The sequence below is a fragment of the Oryctolagus cuniculus genome, chromosome 5, assembly GCF_964237555.1.
Source record: "Oryctolagus cuniculus chromosome 5, mOryCun1.1, whole genome shotgun sequence".
NCBI classification, from domain to species: domain Eukaryota; kingdom Metazoa; phylum Chordata; class Mammalia; order Lagomorpha; family Leporidae; genus Oryctolagus; species Oryctolagus cuniculus.
The window spans coordinates 138,121,099-138,144,712 of NC_091436.1; the positions used below are offsets into that span (position 1 = coordinate 138,121,099).

Below are 23,614 nucleotides of genomic sequence, written 5' to 3' on the forward strand. Positions count from 1 at the left end.
GCTGTGGCAGGAGGTTTCTGACTTTAATTAATATTGCTTTGCTCACTGCCTTGTCTGCATGGAAATTCTTCTGTGTGAGACAAGGACCAAGGTCATCTCCTTTGTCATTGTTTTACCTCTAACACCAGTTCATGGGGGCTACTCAGGTTGCACAGTGCCTTCCTTGCCCATTAGTTTCTACTAAGGCCCAATAGGAAGCCAACAGCCATTTCTCAAAAGGAGTGTGGTTTTCCAGAGAAGATGGTAGGGTTTTTCTCCATCATCCTGTGGGCCCACAATATGAATCCTCTAATGATGTCTGCCAAAGGCACCGAACAACATCCACATCTGCTGCTTTAAGTTCCACTGGGTCTACTTTCTCCAACTGTCCCATGGGAGAGCAGCTTATGTGGCAGGAGCGGTTTCTTGTTGTGAGCCCCACTGTATGGTAGCAGCTTCTGTGTCACTTGGTGAACGGTCAGATTACACACCCAGATAAGAAATCTGTTGCCTCTAATTCCAAAAGTCTTACCTGGAATTTTCAGTTGTACAAGGGGCCAGGTGTAACAGCTTTAAAGAGGTAGCTCAGCATGCCCACACCAGTAGAGCCACAGATTTTCACTGAGGTAGGAGGCCTCTGAATTTTTGTTGGGCTTATTGCCCAATTTTCCCATGTGAATGCCTTTCCAGCAAGTCTTGAGTAATGCTACTTCTTGCTCACTAGGTACAGTCAACAATGCTATCAATGCATCAGTGTGACACTTTAAGGCAGAGCAAGGGTATGGAGATCTCTGGGAAGTAAAATATGATGCACAGAGAACTGATAAATAAACCCCTGATGCAGGTCATTGAAGATGTGCTGCTGGCTTTGCCAGCTGAAAGGAAACTGCTCCTCCTGGTCTCTATTAACAGGAACAGTGAGAGAGGCAAATCCTAATCAATAGCCCTACACTAGGAACAATGGGGTGTACTAATGAGCCCATGTCTTTCACAGCAGCTGCACATGGACCCACACTTGGTTAAGTTTATGACACACTGTGATTCTCCAGCACCCATCTCCCTTGGTCACAGGCCTAACAGTTGAATGGGGATGTCAGGGGTCACCACCCTTCTGTCATTCAAGTCCTTGACAGTGGAGGTAATCTTTGCAGTCCCTCCATGAATGTCGCATTGCTTCTTGTTTATGATTCTGGCTTAGGATTATTGGAGACAATTTTAGATGCTTCCACTTGGTTTTTCCCACAGTAGCTCTCGTTTAACAGGTCAAGAACAAATGTGCAGGGATTTTCCAGTTGCCGAGTTTGTCTATGTTGGTCCATTTGCTGTTGCTGTAACCAAACAATCAGTGCTGCTAAAGGATAAGGGAAGGAGGTTTATTTGGTTCATGACCGTGGTGGCTAGAAGGCCACACAGCAGGGCTTTGGTCTCCTGGCCAGAGCCCCTACAGCTGTATCACATGGTAGAGAAGTGACTATATCCAGCAGTAGCCAGCCTGTGGGTGGACCCACTTCATAACACAGCTTCTTAGGAACTAATCCAGGCATAGCTGACCTGACCTACTCCCATGAGACAATATAATAAAATCATTGAGTTGTACACTTAAAATTGGTGAATTTTGTGGTATGGAAATTTTGCCTTGATAAATCTCTGGGAGGAGACAGAGTGCTGTGCAGAAAAATAGAGAGAGAACTTCATCTGCTGGTTCACTCCCCAAATGCCTGAAACAGCAGCTAATGTAGAACTACTGTATTTGCTCTGTGGAGATAAGGAGCTGAAGACATAGAAATATCCCTAGACTGCGAGACCTCAGCGGCTTTGTCTCCCTTTCTACCAGCGCCTCCAACCGTATTGTTCAGAGCTTCTCTTTTCCTTACTTAATAAACTTTGCTTCTTCTACCCCCACTGCTGTGTCAGTCTCATAAATCATCATCGACACCAGGACAGGAACTAGGACTCATCTCACCCTGTTCCCTGTGACACCTGGGGTCTAAGGGATGTTGGTGTCAGTGTTGCAAGCCACAGCTCGGCCCTGGGGCTGAAGCTCCTGTGTGATGTGAAGATTTGTCTACCAGGAGCCCCATCCTGCAAAGAGGCCAGGTGGTCTCGTCTCAGGAGGACAAATTGAAAGTGCTCTGGGTGGTGTCTGGATCGCCTGTGGAACTGGAGGCCTTCGGGGTTGAAGGGAACCCCGGGGATGGTCTCAACTGTGATTTTCCAACTTCAGCTGTAGGGGTTGGGGGCATGAGCAGAGAGCAGAATTGGTAGTGGAGCAGCCAGGTCCCAACTCGCGCCCATATGGAATGCTGGCACTGCTGGCTGTGGCTTTACCCACTATGCCACAGCTCTAGGCCCAGTTGACCACATTTTTTTTTAATCTTTGTACTGGGATACTTCAAATACTTTGTGGGAAGTGCATATTATGAAATTGGACTACAGAATTTTTGCACCAAAGTAAACTGATATTTCACCTGCTTTCCATGTTATTTTTTGGCCCCTTGCACATCTCAGTGGTTGCAGGGGAGTTAAAGTTCCTCACCTACTCCGTACCCTCGGGTGTGGATGTGGGCTAGACATGCATTCTGAGCTAGGTTGGGCAGGGGTCCCAGGCCAGGAGGGCTCTGCTGCTGACCTCTGGACGGGGCTGGGCAGACCCTGGTCATTTGTTAGACTGAGAGCATCCAGATGTTCCTGAGCCACATTTGCTTGTAAACATCAGTTGTGGTGGTGACAGCCTGGACTGGGGGTGGCGGCTGCAGACTCCTCCCCCCTGAGGGGCAGATGGCAGCCAGAGGGAGGAGTGTCCACCAGGGCTCTGCCCAGCAGGTTGATCAGCCCACCAGCCAGGTTTCTGCTGGTTACAGATGGCAAGGAAAATTTTTAAAATTGAAACAAGAAATACTACTGTGTGTGTGGGGGGGTCTTCTCATTTTTCATTTTTTTCAAAATGAGAGAAAGTAGAAAACAGTTCTCTTCCCAGAGAGGATAACCCAGTAAGATCTTAATCTTAACACTACCAAGGTAAATTAATTTTTTTTATCAGGCTCTGCTTCTGAGAAAAGAGATGGGTTGGGCAAGTATTTGGGTAGCAGTTATTTCCTAGGCTGAAACACCTGTGTCCACACCAGAATGCCTGGGCTGGATACCTGGCTGCAGCTCTTGATTCCAGTTTCTTCCTAACTCAGACCCTAGAGGCAGTGGTCATGGCTCACATATGGGGTTTCAGCCACCCACATGGGAAACTAGACTGAGTCCCTAGCTCCTGGCTTTGGCAACAGTGTGAGCATTCAGAATGAACAGGGGTGGGAGCTTGTTCTCTCTCTCTCTCTCCCCCCCCCTCTTTCAAATATATAAATTAAAAATAAAAAAGGATGGAAGTATTTCCATTAACAATAGTATTTTTTAAAGATTTTATTTTATTTATTTTAAAGACAGAGTTACAGAGAGAGGCAGAGACAGAGAAAGAGGTTTTCCATCTGCTGGTTCACTCCCCAGATGGCTGGAGCTGTGCCGATCCTAAGCCAGGAGCCAGAATCTTCCTCTGGGTTTTGTACTTGGGTGAGGGGTCCAAGGACTTGGGCCATCTTCCACTGCTATCCCAGGCCATTCAGAAAGCTGGATTGGAAGGGAAGCAGCCGGGACTAGAACCAGCGCCCATATGGGATGCCAACACTTTAGGCCAAGGCTTTAACTCAATGTGCCACAGCGCCAGTCGTCATTAACAATAGTATTTTTAAAAAATATTTTATTTATTTACTTGAGAGGCAGAGTTGGGGGGTGGGAGAAAGTTCTTCCATCCACTGGTTCACTCCCCAAATGACCACAATGGCAGGACCTGGGTCAATCTGAAGCCACGAGCCAGGAGCTTCTTCCCAGTCTTCCACGTACATGCAGGGAGGGATCCAAGCAGAGAGCTGGATTGGAAGAGGAGCAGCAAGGACAGTAATTGGCACCCATGTGGGATGCTAGCACAACAGGCCTACTACGCCATAGTGCCGGCCACAGTTATAGTATTTCTTTTTTTTCATTGCTGTTAAAAAGAGAACATTTATTTTAAAAATAATACCACCCCAAGCATTCGTCTAAATAAGAGTGGATGCGAGTAGAACTTTGAAATGGCTCAGCCAGGCCAACGGCTTCTGTCCACAGTGGCTGTGAGCTGGGTGCTAGCACAAGGCTTCAGGAAGGGTTGGTTCATAGGCTTGAGTGGGGCCAGCAGCCCCAGCTTCTGGCTGGGTCCCGTGGGCACCTGGGAGCCGCTCTGGGCTGTGCAGGAATGCTTGGTTTTCTAGGACATCTTTCTGCATGCAATTGGCCAGGCAGCAGCCGTGACTGGTCCTTCTCCTCTTGGTCCTCTGCGAGGCTGGCAGCTTGCTCTTCTTCCTTTGGTTCCTGTCTGTATTTCCAAATATAGTGTTTTTAAATTCTAATATATTTGTTTTATTTTATTTTTAATTTAATATTTATTTCTTTGAAAGGCAGAATGACAGGCAGAGGCAGAGAGAAAGAAAGAGAGAGAGAGAGAGAGAGAAAGTCCTCCATCCACTAGTTTACTCCCTAAATGGCTGCGACTACCATAGCTGGGCTGATCTGAATCCAGGGGCTTCCAGGGTCTCAATGTGGGTGCAGGGGCCCAACACTAGGGCCATCCTCCACTGCCTCCTGAGGCCATTAGCAGAGAGCTGGATTGTAAGTAGAGCAGCCGGGACTCGAACTGGCACCCATATGAGAATTGGCACTGCAGACAGTAGCTTTACCTGTTAGGCCACAGTGCCAGCCCCTAAAATCCCAATACATTTAATATACTTTGGGTTAACAGTTATTTTATAGATTAGATATTTATTGAAAGCTATTTTGAAAGTACTAGAAATAACTAAGATAGAGGTATGACCTGTCTGTTAACAGGAAGTTAAATATTAATGCAGTAGCATTAGGATAATTTATACTTTAAGCAAGAACCCCTTGGTACTTAGTGAATAGCAGAAGTGTTAAAACTGATGGCCGTGGTCCTGGTAACTGTGAGGGGGAGGAGTGGCTGTCTGCTGCCTTCCTGCTTGAGCCCTGGAGCCTGGAAGTGTTTCTTACAGTAAAGCTGACCTTGGCCAGGGCACTCCCTCTCCCTCTCCCTCTCCCTCTCCTTCTCCCTCTCCCTCTCCCTCTCCCTCTCCCTCTCCCTCTCCCTCTCCCTCTCCCTCTCCCTCTCCCTCTCCATCTCCCTCTCCCTCTCATCCCCCTCTCCCTATCCCTCTCCCTCTCCTGCCTGATATGCAGGGCAAGGGCTGGGCTGCAGGCTGAGATCAGAGTCCAGGTGGTATCATCTTGGGGGCAGTTGAGAGCCCAAGGCCTTGGCAGCTGGGGCCGGGGTGAGGCTAGGGGGATGGGAGGGATGGGGGTGAGGGCTGGGGTGAGGGGTCGGAGATGGGAGGGAGAGTCTCTGCAGCTCAAGGCCCTCCCTCTCCTAGGAAGTTCCTGGGTGTCAGGAGGTGCAGGGTACCTCTCCTCCTGCATCTGCTCCCAGCTGTGACAAGGAGCTGCAAAAATTTACTGTGTATATCTCAGATCCTGACACTAAACAGTCATGGACTGAAATTTAGTTTCTTCTGAGATTTCCTGAAAGTTCCCGGCATCTCTGGGCCTTGGGAAGTCTTGGTGCTGGGCAGGGGCAGGTGGCTGAGGGGGAGGGGCTGAGGCACTGTGAGCTCTAAGCAGGCTGTGCTGCAGCCACTCCCAGGGCAGCTGTGGTGCTGTCTCCTGCCCTGTGCTCCTGCTGACAACAGGGAGCGAGGTCCACAGGGCAGGGCACTCCCTGCCCAGGCTGCTTCTGCAAGCTTTCCCTGTAGATGGTGAAAGGAGACAGAGGAGCTGGCTCTTCTGGCTGGGAGGGCCTGGTGGAGCCCCAGGGCCAGGGCCTCTGCAGAGGCTGCTGCACTGTGCCAGCTCTGCTGTTCCTCCCGTCTTCTGGGAGCTCACTGCCTCCTTTGGATGAGGATTCCTAGGCCCCAGCATTGGACCTGGAAGCAGGGGTTGTGCGCTGAGATGTGCAGTCTGCTGGGGTCTCTGTGGCTCTGAAGTTTCTGGAGCTGCTGAATGTTAGACCCTGCAGGAAGTCACAGCTTTCCCAGCTGGGAAGAAGGAGGAGCAGGTAAGCTGGCTTGAAGACGCCTGTGGGGGAGGAGGAGGAAGGCAGGAGCAGCTGGCTGGGCAGGAGGCTGAGAGTGTGGTGGGGCACAGGGCAGGGGGAGGGGGCGGCTGAGGATGTCTCAGTGCAGGGAGACCAGGACAGCAGTGAGCACTGAGCCTTTACTCACTTCTCTCACTTCTGCTCCTCAGTGTCTGCTGGGACCAGGCCCTGTTCTAACCTCACAGGGTGACTGCAGCGACACAAAGGCATGGACCCCTCCCTGCATAGGAGGGGGCTGCTGTTACCTCCCCCATTTGCTGATCAGGACACTGAGCCCAGGAAGGCCAAGGACCTCACTAGAACTGGAGTCACCCAGGGTGGCCGAGCCTGCAGGGAGCCCAGCAGAGGGGCCCTTGAGCTGTCATTCCCAGGACCAAAGCTGCCCCTCCCACTTACTAACAGTGTGTGGGTCTTTTTCTGACCAAGGCTCATTTTCTCTTCTCTGTGGCCCTGCCCTGACTCCTACCTGGGTCATTAGGTACTCACACAGAAATCTTTCAATGCAGAGAGAGTGTGGATTCACCATCAGCAGGAACTTACCTGAGCACCTGCTGATCCTAGGGGTAGGACCTGGGCCCATGGAGTAAGAGGCGAAGGGTGGGGTCAAATTTAGGTGAACACCACAGCCACAGATGCCACAGGTGCTGGGACCCTGGGACGGGCAGCACAGGCTCGGTGAGGAGGGGTCTGTCTCTGACTCTTCTCAGGGGACACCCAGGTCACCACTGGAGGTTAAAGAGCTGCAGGAAGCAGGAGGTCGTGCGTCCTCCAGGGTGAGTGGCCTGAATCAGGGTCTCTGTCCTGGTGGGGTGGCCCTGGGCACTGTGTGCATAGTGCATGGTTTCCTCCATGGGGCCCCTGGGGCTGAGAAAGAAGACCTGATTTCCCAGGCAGAGGAACTCAGTTGGGGTGGGAAGAGGAGGGGCTGTTTCCCCCAGGATGCCCTGAGGGTTCTCTGGCACCGCAGTCTCCCCAGAAGGGCTGGTAGAGCCCCGGCCCAGCTGTCTGTGCTGTCGGGATCCTGTGGGCCCCACGGTGCTGGTGTGCTGAGCCTGTAGGGAAGGCTTTGCTGCTGTGAGGGCTGACGGGAGGACCCTGTCCTGCTGGTGCTCTGGGGCTGACCTGCCTGCTGGCCCAGGCCTCCTCCTCCCCGCCTCTCTCCCCAGCTCCGAGGACAGGGGGCACGGCTGCCGCCCCTCTCTGCTTTGCAGTCTCCCCTCCCTGCTTCTCCTCGCCCAGCTGCCCACGTGGGGCTCTGCAGGTGAGTCTGTCCCTGTCCCTCCCTGGGGCTTCTTCAGGGAGTACTTGGAGCCCCCAGCCCTCTCAGTCAGGATGGGATGAGATTTGTGGGGGCCCAGGCTCTAGAAAGGTGATGGGGCTCCCCCAGCCATTATTTGTCATTATAAATTTACTGCCAGTCACTCACCAATAAACTGAGCGTATGGGATCTCGACAGTTGTCTAGGGTTTTTGGGTATTTAATTAATTAATTAATATTTTCAAAAGATTTATTGATTTATTTGAAAGATGGATTTACAGAGAGAAGGAGAGACAGATTATCTATTCACAAATTTATTCCCCAAAGATCTGCAATGGCTGGATCTGTGACAGGCTGAAGCCAGGAGCCAGGAACCTCCTCTGGGTCTCCCACCACGGTGCAGGGACCCAGGCACGTGGGCCATCTTCCACCGCTTTCCCAGACCCATTAGCAGGGAGCTGGATCGCAAGTGGAACAGCTGGGACATGAATCAGTGCCCAAATGGGATGCTGGTGTCACACGTGGTGACCTAACCTGATAGAAGGAAAATTTGTGATTAAGTACATCTTGTTTTCAGTGGAGAAGAAAACTACAGACAGAAACAATAAACTTAGGAGTCGAGGTGGGGAGCTTCCTGGTGTGGCTGAGTGGCCCAGGAGCTCTGAGGGAGGCCCCAGGGGTGCTCTGTGCTCAGTTCCCAGGCTTGTCCTCCCCCAGGCCAGGTTAGGGCCTTGGTGGTTCATGGACCAGGAGAGTCAGCTCCCTGGGGACTGCTCACAAACAGACATTGTTGGGCCACCCCAGACCGAGTGAGTCAGGAGTTCTGGGGGTGGGACCTGTGATCTGGGTTTTACAAACTGTCCTGTGGATTCTGGGGCACGCTCAAGGTGGAGACTCCCTGTGTAGCAATTTCTTCATGGGACAGCCTGGGGCCAGGGGCCAGGCTCACGAGGGCGTCTGTGACATCCGTTCTGGGCCACCACCTGTGGTCTGAGGATCTCATCCAGATTCAGAGTCATCACTGCTCAGTCCCTCAGCCTGGGGGTCACCTCTTCCAGCACCTGTTCCCGGTCTGCCTGTTCTTCCCCCGTGGTCTGTGTGTCTCTGCCCCCTGCCTGTGTCTCTCAGTGCTCAGTCTATTCTGTGTCCACAGATGAGTTCCAGGTGATTGGCCCCTCATATCCCATGGTGGCCGTGTTGGGTGGTGATGCCACTCTGCCCTGCTCCCTGTTCCCACCAATGAATGCAGAGGACATGGAGATGCGGTGGTTCCATACCAAGATCTCAGAAGTAGTGTTTGTCTATCAGAATGGCCAGAAAAAGAACAAGAAGCAGATGCCCCAGTATGCAGGGGGGACCTCGCTGGTTCAGATCTCTTAACCCAAGGGGCGGCTTCGTTGCACATCCAGATGGTCTGGGCTTCAGACAACGGGAGATACACCTGCTTCTTCCGGAAGGGAGGCCGCTATGCCGAGGCCATTCTAGAACTGCAGGTGATAGGTTAGTTGCTTGATCTGCACCTTGGGGGGTATTGGAAACTCACGTAATTAAACATCTCATTTTACATGTGTGGGTTGGATTTGGCTGGGTTTGCTCACACACTGTTGGTCTGGTTGTGGAAGTAAAACCAAAACCAAGGTTCTTTCCCAGCAATCCTCTTTGCAAAGGGACTAGAGAAAGACAACACTTTGATTGGTAAATAAAAACCAAACCAGAAAATATTACACATCACAGGAAATGCATTAAAAGTTTGCAAAGACAGAAAGAAATCTTTTTTGTGTGTGTCGCCAAGCAGATGTAATATGCATTACACACATTTCAAAAAAGCTTTATTTAGCTTTATACAACTTGGTGTTTGCTTCACACCATGGCACCCAAGGGCAGAGTGGGCATGGGAGGAAGAAGCAGATCTTTGAAGAGAATGGAGAGCCCTGAGTTCCACCTGTGCACCATCCTGGGGCCAACACCATCACTGCCTGTGACCTTAGTCTCCTTCTACTCAGTTCCTTCGTTTGGGGCCTCGATGGCCCTGGGCTTCAGTCTGGCAGTGTGTGGGGCCAGCAGCCGCTCTCTGAGCTCCTGGCCTGGGCAGCCTTCTCCAAGGATGGGGCCTTGATGGGTGGGGCGGGGACCCCACGTGGAGCAGGGCATGCAGAGCACCTCAGGGTGGATCCTGCTGACAGCCACCGGGCAGGTGCTCAGCTGCTCCTCCCTCCCCGTCTGGTCCTGCTGGGATCTGGCCCAGTCTGGGCCCCTCACCCCCAGTGGGTGAACGTGTGGGTCCCTGGTCCACGGAGAGTGTGGTGCCCCAGCACAGAGCACAGTGAGCAATGGCAGTGCTGGTAGGAGCAGTGGCCGATGCAGTGATGATAGCCCTGATGTGGCCCCGGCTGCTGGGCCCTTGTTGGCTCCTATCAGGCTACCTGGCCCCTGTTCATGGTGTGATGAGGTCCCAGTGTGAGGGTCAACAGCAGTCTGAAGTGTAGGGTTGTTGAATAAAAGTCCTAGGATGTCAAAATGTTTCATTTATTTTTACTAATTTGAAAGGTAAGTAACAGAGATACAGAGAGGCAAAGAGACCTCCCATATACAGATTCACTCCCCAAATGCTTACAACAGCTGGGATGTGGTCAGGCTGAAGCCAGGATCCCAGAACTCCTGAGTCTCCCATGCAGGTGGCAGAGACACAAACACTTGACTCCTTACCTGCAGGTTCCCCGCATGCATATCCAGGAAGCTGGATTGGAAGCAGAGGGAACTGGAACCCAGGCACTCAGATATGGGATGTGGGCATCTTGTGCATTATGTTAACTGCTGCACCAAATGCCTTCATTCATGTTTTCAAAATAAACAATTGATCTTCAAGTAAGAAGACTTGAAGCAGATATAATACCTGCTTATCACACAGAGCTCACCCTAACTGTACCCAGTAATTGTAGTGGCCAGCTATCTTAATTAAGAGGCTTTATCTGGAGGTAAAATAAACTTCTATTTTTTAAAAAAAAATTATTAGTTTTATTTTAAAGGCAGAGATACATAGAGAGAGAAGGTGGAAGAGAAGGAAGGGGAGAGAGACAGAGAGACAGAGAGGCACACACAGAGAGAGATAGAGAGATATTGTTCTTACACCTGCTGGTTCACTCCCCACTGGCGCCTGAGCCAGGCTGAATCCAGGATCCTGGAGCTTCGTCTAGGTCTCCTACATGAGTGCAGGAACCCATGTATTTAGGCCATCTTATGCTGCTTTCCCAGGCATATTAGCAGGGAGCTGGATCGGAAGTACAGCAGACAGGATTCCTACAGGTACTCATATGAGATGCCAGGACTGCAGGTAGAAGCTTAACTCTCTACACCTCAGTGCCAGCTCTACTTGTCCTAGTTTTATAATAGAAATTAATTTTACTTGCTGAAGTGAGGCTCTGATGCTTCCACAGAAAGGAGGAGAAGGGAGTACTGTCTCTTTATAAAATACATAATAAATAAAACTTACATATAAAACTTATGAAATAAGCAAAAATGTTTTCATTTCAATGTGTTTTCCTCAGGTCCCTAAGCAAGACATTCCTGGGTCATTAAGCTGGCCAGAGGCATATCTGTTTCTAATGATCATATTTCACATGAGGGGAAGTATTCATGGTTCCCAGTGCTATAAAGTCAACGCTCTGAGAAAACAGAGGAGAGGGGGAATTTCTCTTATTTTCAACAGGGAGAATGAGGTCTTACTTCAGTACTTACTGTTCTTGTAGTCAGCTGGGGAGGTCACCACGTGGGCCATGCCTGGGTGTGTTCCCATTCTTAACTGTCGGCGGTCCTAGGACAGCATCTCCCAGAGAGGCTGGGTGACCAGCAGTGCCCAGGAGTCTCATCCTGCAGTGGCTGCCCCAGGCCTGTCCTTCCTAAGGCAAAGGCAGAGGCAGAGCCAGTGACACAGGAGCTTTTCAAATCCCTCCTTAGGTCACATGGGCTGGTCTCTCATTGGCCAGAGTGAGTCACATGACCAACCTCAGAGCCAGAATGTGAAGGAGCTACAGCATGGTGGAGGGCCAGCTCCTCTGAAGAAGGATAAAGTACACGGGTATTTAATACTCAATTATCACACATAGGTCACAGTTGTGAACTCAGTTCTGAAATTGTGAGTTTCATGTCTGTAAGGAAACCTGGCAGAGATAACTCAGGGTGTGGATATGAGGGCAGGAGTGGGGACAGGGTTGTTGACTGGTGCAGTATTGGAAGTGATTTACAGAGAGAGGCAGGGGGAATCATAGCAGGTGCCCCAGGAGGGAGTGAGGTGAGGAGATTAGAGGTTCAGGATGGAGTCCTGGGGTCAAGTTCCTGCTCCTGGTTTCTCTGGGCCTCAGTCTTCCCATTTGCACAGTTGAGGAGAAAGCCCCCTACTCTGTGCCCCCATGGGTCCAGGGCTCTTTCCCCTCCTTCAGGCCACGCCCTCCCATGGAATCTCCAGAATGGAACACAGTGACTCCCCTGTAGCTGTGCCACACCCAGACCCTGCTGAGGCCCTGGGCCAAGTGGTCTCCAAGGTCTCCACAGCTCCCCTCTTGAAGGCCTGGGCTCTGCCCCTCAAGTGCACATTGAAGGGCCGGAGCAGGACGGGGTCTGCGTGGTGTGCGAGGCCTCAGGCTGATTCCCAAAGCCCCAGGTGCAGTGGACAGACCTCAGCGGGAAGAAGTTCCTGGAGTTCTCTGAGGCCCATGCCCAGGACGCAGCAGGGCTGTTCAGCGTGGAGGCGGCTCTGGTGGTGAGAGACAGCTCTGCAGGGAGTGTGAGCTGCTCCATCCTCAATCCCATCCTGGGCCAGGAGAAGGAGATGGCCGTGTCCATCCCAGGTCAGTGCTGCTTCTCATTCCTGGCAGGGCTTGGGAGGTGGTGCCGGCATCCCTGAGTGTGCGGGGTGGGCCTGGGTGCTCCCCTGACTGGGTCTCTGCCTGGGCCCCAGAGCCCTTCTTCCCGCAGGCTTCTCCCTGGAAGGCAGCTTTTGCTGGGAGCCTGATGGTGCTGGGGCTCCTGCTCTTTGGGGCTGGCTGCTTCACCAGGAGAGAGCACTCTGCAAAGCTGCAGGAGAAGGAGAAACAGGAGAAGCTGCGCCGGGCTAAGGAGGAGGACCAGAGGGCAGAGGACGAGGCACTGAAGGCCACAGGTAGGAGGCCAGTGGTCAGGCGTGGGGGTGGAGGGGGCAGCTGGTGCTGAGGAAGGATGCTGGGAGATGAGTCTGTGGGTTCCGCCCTCCAGAGCAGGTGGCTGTGGAGACTCAGACGGGACAGCTGGAGGCTGGAGTTGTGCGTGGGTCTGGAGTAAGAACTTCTCTAGGATATAGATGAGGTCGTTCCTGTGGGTTCTCCAGGCACACGGACTCTCCTTTCCTTGGGCACAGGACTTCATGATGCTTCACTCTCTTTCAGATGAGCTCCAGGCAGATCTAGGTAAGCTGTGCTCCCCCTCCTGAACTCCCCCTGTCCCTTTGTGGAGGACGCTCGGGGTCTCAGCTCACCTGTTCCCTGTGTGCTGCTCTGCAGGTCAGAGGAATTCAGCTTACCTGGGTGATGAGTGACTCTCCAGATGTCCCCTGGTCTCCTGTCCCACCTGTGCCCAGCTGTCCCCTCCTTGTCTCTGTCCAGGCACAGACATGTGGACCCCTCGTTGGTGCAGCAGTGGCAGTGGTGGTGGCAGAACCCTGCTCCCTGGGCTCTCTCACATCTGGGTGACTGTTTGCAGTCTGTGCTCCAAGACATGTGGTTGGGGGGCTGTCGCCATGGCTCACTTGGTTAATCCTCCACCTGTGGCGCTGGCATCCCATATGGGCACTGGTTTCTAGACCCAGTTGCTCCTCTTCCAGTCCAGCTCTCTGCTGTGGCCCAGGAAGGCACTGGAGGATGGCCCAAGTGCTTGGGCCCCTGCACCCGTGTGGAAGACCAGGAAGAAGCGCCTGGCTTCTGGCTTTGGACTGGCGGAGCGCCGGCCGTAGCGGCCATTTGGGGTGTGAACCAACAGAAGGAAGAACTTTCTGTTTCTCTCTCTGAAACTCTACCTGTCAAATAAATAAATCTTTAAAAAAATCAGTAAGAAGAAAAAAATTAGAAAATTAAAAATAAATAAAAAGACCTGTGGTCAATGATGGGCATGGAGTCTGCCTGCATCCTGGGTTTCTTTCCAGTCTAGACCTGTGTCCTATTTGAGAATTGTTAGTGTTTTAGCCTCCAATGCTCTAGCTCTTGACTGCACCAAAGGCATATGCCAAAAGGTGTGAGAGTTCAAAACAGGAGGCAGAGGAGCAAATGGGGTCACTGAGTTTGGGAGTGTGATTTCTGCCCCCTTCCTCCCTCCTAAGACACCACCCAGGGGGAGTCGTTCCTGTCCTGCTCCTCCAAGTTGCTGTTGAAAAAATGAATGGCAGAGGACAGGGCTGCTGACCAGGTGTGGAGATGCGATGGGATAAGCTGAGTGCTTCTCAGAGTAAGGATGCTTCTCTCTAGAATATTTTATTCTAGAGAGTTGCTGTGGTGTAGCCTGTTAAACATGTTCCTGCATTTTAGACATCCCATGTGAGTGTCGGTTCATGTCCCGGCTGCTCTACTTCTTCCAGCTCCCTTCTGATGCTCCTAGGAAAGTGGTGGAAGATGGCCTAAGTACTTGAGCTCCTGCACCCACATGAAAAACCAGGAAGAAGCTCCTGGTTTTTGCTTTTCCCTGGTCCAGCCCTGGCTTTGAGGCCATTTGGGGAGTGAACCAATGGATAAAGGATTCTTTTTTTCTCCCTCTCTCTCTCTGTAATTCTGCCTTTCAAATTAGTAAATATATCTTTTTTAAAAAACATTTTCTCATGGAATGTTTGGCCCCTTAGACTCTGGAGTTGGCCTTATATCCATATTATTTATTTTTTCTCCTTTAATTCTTCCAATATCCCTGCCAGCAAATGCTGTACATTAATTAATTGCTATCAATATTTATCATTTGTGCTTTTTTCACTATTTTAACACAGTTTTGGTCTTGACCAATAGCACTGAGGATCCAGTGACACAGGAGTCTTTATGGTCTTTGAGGCACAGGGCAGAGCGCTGACAGCCAAAGTCACCCAGCACTGGGGCAGGGGTGAAACTCAGCTGTCCTGCAGGCTTCCTGATCTGTGGTCAGGGAGTTTCCCACAATCCTCTGCTGTCTGCACCTGCAGGAGGCCCCTCCTGTGCAGCCCCTCTCCTCCTGCAGAGTCTGACCTTCAGCACAGAGGGCAGGCGAGGGCTGAGCAGGTGGTGTGGCTGTGGTCTCACCAGGGTGTGTTTCCTTCCAGCCTGGAGGAAGGCACAGCTGTATGCTGGTAAGTGATGCTGATGGCTCCTCTGTCTCCCTGCCCTGCCCCTTCTCTATCTGTGGACTCAACTCCTGATGGGCTGGGCGTCCTGCTCTCCTTGTCAGTGTTGTAGCCTCTGTGGGAAGACAACAAGGGCTCCTCCATGGGAACACAGCTCTGCTTCCATTCTGGGCCCTTTGTCTTCTGCAGGTCATGGTTAGTGTTAGCAACATCTTCTTCTTCTTCTTTTTAAATATTTATTTATTTGAAATTCAGAGTTACACAGAGAGAGAAGGAGAGGCAGAGAGAGAGAGAGAGAGTCTTCCATTCGCTGGTTCACTCCTCAATTGGCCGCAATGGCCATAGCTGTGCCGATCCAGAGCCAGGAACCAGGAACCAGGAACCAGGAACCAGGAGCCAAGAGCTTCCTTCGGGTCTCCCACGTGTGTGCAGGGTCCCAAGGACTTAGGCCTTCTACTGATTTCCCAGGCCATAGCAGAGAGCTGGATCAGAAGTGGAGCATCCGGGACTTGAAGCAGTACCCATAAGGGATGACAGTACTGCAGCCGGTAGCTTTACCTGCTATGCTAGAGAGCCAGCCCCAGCAACACCTTCTTAAACCTCTTATCCAACTGAGCCTTGTCATTGCCAGGGTGACCACAGGAGTTCAGGTGTGAGGAGAGTCTGGGGGTAACGACTGTGTAGATCAGGAAGCGCTGGTCTCCAGAATACTCAGGAAATCATGCTGCTCAGGACCCATATTTTACTAAGAGGGTCATGGGATTTGTATTCCTCTTACCCCCAAATTCCTCCCTTCATGGCTCACTTTGGTCCTCCTGGCCCTCTGGAATATGGTCTTCCCTGTTTCTTTGTGTTCTGCCCACTGCCCAGCCTGGGGTTCTTCCTCTAAGTACTGGTGGTTGCTGAGGAATTAGTTACTCTGAGTTAATGTTCTAAATCCAGGAACATAGTCTCTAGGATGTTTGTGGACAGATTCCTGGGTTGGGGTCTCTGGTATATCTGAAATTGTATGCAACGTTTGTGTACTCTGAGTAAGATTAGAAAAATTTAAAATGTATTTGACATGGGTGGGTGCTGTGGTGTAACAGGTTAAGCCACTGCCTGCAGTGCCAAAATCCCACATGGGCACAGGTTCGAGTCCCAACAGCTCCATCTGATCCAGTTCCCCGCTGATGCACATGGGAAAGCAGCGAAGATGGCCCAAGTGGTTGGGCCTCTGCACCCATGTGGGAGACCAGGATGAAGCTCCTGGCTCCTGGCACTGGATCAGCCCATTTCTGGCCATTTTGGCAGTTTTGGGAGTGAACCATTGGATGGGAGATCCCCCCCATCCTGCTGTGTGTGTGTGTGTGTGTGTGTGTGTTTCTCTCTTTCTCTCTCTCTTTTTAACTCTGCCATTCAAATAAAAAAAGAATTCTTTTACAAAATATATTTCACATGCAGAGAGTGAGAGCAAGAGCAAGAGTGAGAGATATTCCATCTCCTATTTTGCTCCCTAGCTGCTAGCAACAGTCAAGGCTAGGCAAGGCCAAAGCCAGGAGCTGGGACCTCAATCCATGTTCCCTCATGCATGTCAGCAACTCAGCCCCTCAGTGCTGCCTCCAAGGGTCTTCACTGGCCAGAAGCTGGAGCCTGTAGCCTGAGCTGGGGATTAACCCAGATTCTTCAGTTTGGATGCTGGGTATTTTAACCACTAAGCTAAATACCTGCCATGTTTTTTACAAATAATATTTTTTGAATAAGAATATGGAGGATGGAAGAGGAGAGAGAGAGGGAGAGAGAAAGAGAGAGAGAGAGAGAAAGAGAGAGAGACTGACTTGCATTGGCTGCATTGGCTGTTCCATTCCCCAAATATTCACAATGGCCAGGGACCTTTTTGAACTGTGCTGTAGCAAAGTCAGGAGCTGGAAACCCAATATTGATCTCCTACATGGTTGGCACCAATTTGATGCATCATTTACTGCTTCCAAGGATGTGCTTTGGCCAGAAGCTGAAATTAGGAGATGGAGCTGGGAATCAAACCCAGGCACTCTGACATTGAATAGACATCTTAGCCCCTGTCTTTGCTGGAAGGCCAAATCCCTGCCCCTGAGGAGTGTGTGTGTGTGTGTGTGTGTGTGTGTGTGTGTGTGTTTACAAGAATAAAGCATGTAATATGTGATTGGTCACTATGATTTTCTCACACCTCAGAAGAATGCTGTATTTGTTGAGAGCTCAGGCCCTGGTTTGATTTTTTATGGGCAATATATACACACTGGAAAAGGAGAAACATAGAAAGGTAGAAGTTGTAGGCCGGTGCCGCGGCTCACTAGGCTAATCCTCCGCCTTGCGGCGCCGGCACACCGGGTTCTAGTCCAGGTTGGGGAGCCGGATTCTGTCCCGGTTGCCCCTCTTCCAGGCCAGCTTTCTGCTCTGGCCAGGGAAGGCAGTGGAGGATGGCCCAAGTGCTTGGGCCCTGCACCCCATGGGAGACCAGGATAAGTACCTGGCTCCTGCCATCAGATCAGCGCGGTGCGCCGGCCACGGCAGCCATTGGAGGGTGAACCAACGGCAAAGGAAGACCTTTCTCTCTGTCTCTCTCTCTCACTGCCCACTCTGCCTGTCAAAAAAAAATTGTTATCTAGAGAAAGGACAGCAAGCAAACCTTAGGAGAGAAGAACATGTGGGGAAGAGAAGAGGAGGTGAGGGAGAAAGTGAGTGCTGTGCAGGTGGCTCAGAGTGACTGCAGTGGCTGAAGGCCCAGCCCTGGTGTTGGAATGTAGGGAGTGTGCAGAGGGTTCACAGGGCTTGGGTGTATGAAATAGAATTGATTTCAGATACTGTGTAGGTCAATTTCAGGAAAAATCTAGATTAAAGCATATTAAATTTTGAGAGAGGGAGAGAGCGAGAGAAAGCACTTCATCCCCAGGTTCATTCCTTGAATCTGTCATCCATCACCGCTGCCTCCTCAGTCTACAATGGGAGGAAGTTAGAGTGCAGAGTTGGAGCTAACTCTGGTGTGGAGCTGGTGTCATACAAGTAACTGTAAGAGGTAGGTCAGCAGCCGACATAGATGCAATCAGAGGTCAGGATGCCTGTGAGTTGGCTCTTATGATCAACGGAGCAAACCTGGCAGCTCAAGATGACCATGGATGCAGACCTTCACATCCCACTGCAACTCATGGATGCTCTTTCACTTCATAAATAAGGCTCCAAAGTGGAGTGTGAGGGATGCCTATTCATTAGTGACAATATATACTCTTAAAGATGGGATAGCATTTGGTATGCTAGCTATCTCTTCCAACACAAAATCTCTTATATGACTGAAAAAGTGATTTAGATGTTCTAAATAAATTGGACAAATCTCCTTCCCTACTGTCCTACCCTCCAAAGTTTGGTAGTGGCAAGAATTTCACAGGCATTGGGTTTGTCATGTCAGTTCAGATTTTGGGAAGGTTCTCAAGCTGCTAAGCAAAGGTGACCAGGATCCCAGGGTGACTGAGGAGAGAACAGAGACCTGTACATGAAGCCACTTTTCATGGGGGACTTGGCTGCTTGCAGCTTCTTGTTAAGTGGGGATGTAGCATAGACTCTGGGGGCCACAATGGAAACCTTCCAGTTCATTAGCAGCCCTGGAAGGCCACCTTCACTGTTTCAAATTCCTACTCAGTAGAACGAGCAGCTTTAAAAGTCTTCAATGATAATGGAGAAAATGTAGCAGAGCTGGCACAGAGGTTCCTTAAGCAGAACACTTGCAGTTTATCCAGGGGACTGAGTATGAAGGAAATGATGTGGAAGGTCAGGAAACCTTAGCATTTCCAGGTCCTGTGGCTGCCCTTAAGGGTGATGTGGAAATGCTGAGAAATCTGCAGAGGTTGGAGTAATCCATGTGAGTGAGTGTGATGATGGTGGACCAACTGCTGTGCTTAAAGCTGCTGCACAAGGTCACACAGAGTCCGCAGTGGTTCATTACAGAGGAGCAGACAGTGACATCACCACAAAGCAGGGGACCCAGTGATGTGGCCATGAGGTTTGCCCATCTGGTGAAGTTTTTTGTTTAAACCTTGCAAGATATCATTTTATCAAATTGCATTTTTATTCAGGTAATATAATTGTTGTTTCAACATTAAGAAGGTAGGAAAACATACATAAAACACTTTTGAAAATAGAGTACAAAAAAATTATATTTTTAGCTTTGATTTCTCCAAACCTCTTTTGGAGACAAAATAAATCTCCAAGCCTATTTTGGGTGCTTATCACACCAGTATCTGGACCTGCTATAGGGTCCTGTGAGTGTGGCTGCTGAAGTAGACATACTCTCCTCTCCAGGGCTCAGGGCCCCTTGGGTGATGTTTCCTTCATCCCATAAAGTAGGTTCTCAGGAAAAGGAAAAGAAAGGAGCTGACCTGACTCTCCGGGAGAGAAAACCGAGCACCAAGAGCAAGTTGTACTTCCACACTCACCTCTTCTCTTCTCAGGGTTGGACATCCAGGCAAATGCAACTTCTTTTTCTTTCTATGAAAGGTCGGCAGGTGGGATGGGGACACACAGACAGCTCCCATACCAGCAAAGTTTTTAAATTGGCTACAGAGGGTCTGGCACTGTGGCATAAAGGTTAAACAGCCACCTGCAGCACTGGCATCCCATATGGGCACTGGTTTGAGTCCCAGCTGCTCCACTTCTGACCCAACTCCCCACTAATGCACCTGGGAAAGTATTGGAAGACGGCCCAAGTGCTTGGGCCCCTAAACCCACTTGGGAGACCCAGAAGAGGCTCCCGGCTCCTGTCTTCAGTTTGGCTCAGCTCTGTTGGCTGTGGACATTTGGGTAGTTAACTAGTGGATGGAAAATCTCTCTCTCTCTCTCTCTCTTTCTTTCTCTCTCTCTCTCTCTCAGTGTGTGTCTGTGAGTCCTTCTCTCTGTGTAACTCTGCTTTTCAATTCAAATAAATAATAAATAGGGGCCACGGAAATCTGCTATAGAGGATGCTAACGAAGTGGTTATGAGGTTTTTACAGAAGACACGATTATAGGGAAGCGCTGATGCCAAGGGTGGTTTAAGTCTCAGGGAGCTATATAAACAGATGTGAGAATGAGAGCTTATTAAATCCTGTAGCCTTATGACACCTTCTGGATATTGCTGTGAGCAACTACAAACATGTGGGAGGGAAAACAGAAGAGAAGTTAAGGCAGAAGCCAGTACATCTCAAGTCTGCAAAGGCCATCTCAGCTGCAGGGCCAGCTCAGGTGTGAATGACTATGTAGAGAATAATTAGAGTGTCAGCCGGTGAATATCGAGCAGTGGTGAATAAACCAGGGGAAAGGCTGGAATGTGTTCAGGTCTCGAATGTTGGAACTTTGAGGATGACTCCTGTGAGCCGAGCAAAGGGAAGAGCAAGTGAGAACAAAGGTGTCTTCTAGGGCAGTGATGTGAGAACGCACTGAGCAGTGAAATCGCTTAAATAAACTTGCTTCATTTTTTTCTCTTTCATTAAAAAATGAAACAAACAAATAAAAAGACCTGGATCCAGGGACTGAATCCAGGCACTCTGATGCGGGACACGGGTGTCTCAGCTGTCAGGCTCAACACAAGCTCCCCAAACTTATATTTGTTAAAAGCCATTTTGAAGGGGCTGGAGCTATCATGTTGTGTGTTAAGCTGCTGCCTGCAGCGCCCTCATCCCTTGTGGGTGCTTGTTTGCATCTCAGATGTTCCACTTCCACTCACTTCCTTGCTAATGCGCCTGGGAAAGCAGTGGAGGATGGCCAAGATGCTTCAGACCCCACACCCACACGGGAGGCCCAGAGGAAACTCCTGGCTCCTGGTTTGGGCCTGGTCCAGCTCTGGCCATTGTGGACAGTTGGGGAGTGAACCAGATGAAAGATCTCTATCCCCACAACCTGGGCCCCCAAAAACTCATGGGATGAGTCAGTTAAAAATAAAATAAATCTTAAAAATGTCATTTTGAAATAAGCATCTAGGGGCCAGCGCCATGGCTCACATGGTTAATCCTACGTCTCTGGTGCCAGCATCCCATATGGATGCTGGGTTCTAGTCCTGATTGCTCCTCTTCCAGTCCAGCTCTCTGCTGTGGCCTGGGGGGCAATGGAGGATGGCCTAAATGCTTGGACCCCTGCACCTGCATGGGAGACCAGGAATAGGGACCTCGCACCTGGCTTTGGATGGGTGCAGCGCCGGCCGTAGCAGCCATTTGGGGAGTGATCCAACGGAAGGAAGATCTTTTTCTCTGTCTCTCTCTCTCACTGTCTAGAGCTCTACCTATCAAATAAAAAAAGAAAAAAAAAGAAATAAGCATCTAGTGAAGCTGCCTCTGATAAGGAGAACATTTCATTCTTCCAACTGCAGGTAGGGAAGGAACAGGGTAAGGGAGACGCTAGGGCAGTGGGGGGTCACTGTGGTGACGGGAGGAGCTGTGCTCTCTGGCCTGTGTAATGTTCCCCCCACTTCCCTCTCAGAACTGGATTCTTCTGCTCATGGTCAGGGACGTGGAATGTGAGAAACAGAGTCATGGCCCTCTGTAAGGGGAAGGAGGCCTGGACAGCAGGTGAACAGGGAGCCACCTTATAGAATCTGTGTCTCCAGAAGACTTATTTATAAAAGGTGAGATCATAGAGTCTTCTCTTACCATAACCCTTTTTCTGCTTAGTTTGTATCATATATTTTTTTTACCTAAATTCTTTTTTTAATTTTATTATTTTTTAACTTTTATTTAATAAATATAAATTTTCAAAGTACAGCTTTTGGATTACAGTGGCTTTTTCCCCCCATCACTTCCATCCCACCCACAACCCTCCCATCTCCTGCTCCCTCTCCCATTCCATTCACATCAAGATTCATTTTCAATTATCTTTACATACAGAAGATCAATTTAGTATATATTAAGTAAAGCTTTCAACAGTTTGCACCCACACAGAAACACAAAGTGTAAAGTAGTGTTTGAGTACTAGTTATACCATTAATTCACATTGTACAACACATTAAGGACAGAGATCCTACATGAGGAGTAAGTGCACAGTGACTCCTGTTGTTGACTTAACAATTTGACACTCTTGTTTATGGTGTCAGTAATCTCCCTAAGCTCTTGTCATGAGTTGCCAAGGTTATGGAAGCCTTCTGAGTTCACCAACTCTGATCTAATTTAGACAAGGTCATAGTCAAAGTGGAAGTTCTCTCTTCCTTTCAGAGAAAGATACCTCCATTTTTTTTTTTTGACAGGCAAAGTGGACAGTGAGAGAGAGAGACAGAGAAAAAGGTCTTCCTTTTGCCGTTGGTTCACCACCCCCAATGGCCACTGCGGTCAGCACGCTGCAGCCAGCACACCACGCTGATCCGAAGCCAGGATCCAGGTGCTTCTCCTGGTCTCCCATGCGGGTACAGGACCCAAGGGCTTCAGCCATCCTCCACTGCACTCCCAGGCCATAACAGAGAGCTGGCCTGGAAGAGGGGCAACCGGGACAGAATTGGGTGCCCCGACCGGGACTAGAACCCAGTGTGCCGGCACCACAGGTGGAGGATTAGCCTAGTGAGCCGTGGCACCGGCTTTTTTTTTTTTTTTTTTGATACTTCCTTCTTTGTTGGCCCATTCTTTCTACTGGGATCTCACTTGCAGAGATCTTTCATTTAGGTCTTTTTTTTTCTTTTTTTTTTTTTTTTCCAGAGTGTCTTGGCTTTCCATGCCTAAAATACTCTCATGGGCTCTTCAGCCAGACCTGAATGCCTTCAGGGCTAATTCTGAGACCAGAGTGCTGTTTAGGACATCTGCCATTCTATGAGTCTGCTGTGTATCCCGCTTGCCATGTTGGATCATTCTCTCTCTCATTTTTTTTCTTAACTTTTATCTAATGAATATAACTTTCCAAAGTATGGCTTATGGATTACAATGGCTTCCCCCCAATAACATCCCTCCCACCCGCAACCCTCCCCTTTTCCACTCCCTCTCCCCTTCCATTCACATGAGGATTCATTTTTGATTCTCTTTATATACAGAAGATCAGTTTAGCATACATTAAGTAAAGATTTCAACAGTTTGCTCCCACACAGAAACATAAAGTGAAAAATAATAGATGATTTTTTAAATGATGATGAAATCAGATCAGACCTATTGTCATGTTTAATCCCAGTGAGAGTCAAGTTGGGAATTGATAATTTCTTCTTTTTTTTTTTTTTTTACAAAGATCAGTTTAGTATACATTAAGTAAAGATTTCAACAGTTTGCACCCCCATAGAAACACAAAGTGAAATATACTGTTTGAGTAATCATTATAGCATTAAGTCTCAATGTACAGCACATTAAGGACAGAGATCCTACATGAGGAGTAAGTGCACAGTGACTCCTGTTGTTGACTTTACAAATTGACACTCCTGTTTATAGAATCAGTAATCTCCCTGTGCACCAGACATGAGTTTCCAAGGCTATGGAAGCCCCTTGAGTTCTCCGACTCTTATCTTGTTTAGACAAGGTCATAGTCAAAATGGAGGTTCTCTCCTCCCTTTAGAGAAAGGTACCTCCTTCTTTGAAGACCTGTTCTTTCCACTGGGATCTCACTCACAGAGATCTTTCATTTAGGTTTGTTTTTTTTGTTTTTTTGTTTTTTTTTTTTTTGTTTTTTTGTTTTTTTGTTTTTTTGGTTTTTTGCCAGAGTGTCTTGGCTTTCCATGCCTGAAATACTCTCATGGGCTTTTCAGCCAGATCCGAATGCCTTTAGGGCTGATTCTGAGGCCAGAGTGCTGTTTAGGACATCCACCATTCTATGAGTCTGCTGAGTATCTCACTTCCCATGTTGGATCACTCTCCCCTTTATTTATTCTATCGGTTAGTATTAGCAGGTACTAGACTTGTTTATGTGCTCCCTTTGACTCTTAGTCCTTTCATTTGTATC

At 49.5% G+C, this 23,614-nt stretch overlaps 2 protein-coding genes and 1 pseudogene across 2 annotated transcripts; all 3 read left to right on the plus strand.

The window, feature by feature from the left end:
• Positions 1 to 6,011: 6,011 nt before the first annotated feature.
• Positions 6,012 to 9,175, plus strand: LOC138849815 (myelin-oligodendrocyte glycoprotein-like; the record flags this gene model as incomplete). The annotated part of the gene is made up of 4 exons (XM_070074804.1): positions 6,012 to 6,118; positions 6,865 to 6,930; positions 7,324 to 7,418; positions 8,568 to 9,175. Coding segments are annotated over 4 exons (495 nt in total), but the record flags the coding sequence as incomplete, so codon positions are not given.
• Positions 9,176 to 10,649: 1,474 nt separating this feature from the next.
• Positions 10,650 to 13,531, plus strand: LOC138849814 (butyrophilin-like protein 1). Its single transcript, XM_070074803.1, has 4 exons — positions 10,650 to 12,258; positions 12,369 to 12,569; positions 12,832 to 12,852; positions 12,946 to 13,531. Exons 1-4 carry the CDS (start codon positions 12,240 to 12,242, stop codon positions 12,978 to 12,980), a joined length of 276 nt encoding a protein of 91 aa, XP_069930904.1. The 5' UTR covers positions 10,650 to 12,239; the 3' UTR covers positions 12,981 to 13,531.
• A 320-nt stretch (positions 13,532 to 13,851) lies between these two features.
• On the plus strand, positions 13,852 to 18,732 carry LOC138849879 (ankyrin repeat domain-containing protein 42-like; annotated as a pseudogene).
• The last annotated feature ends 4,882 nt before the right edge of the window (positions 18,733 to 23,614 follow it).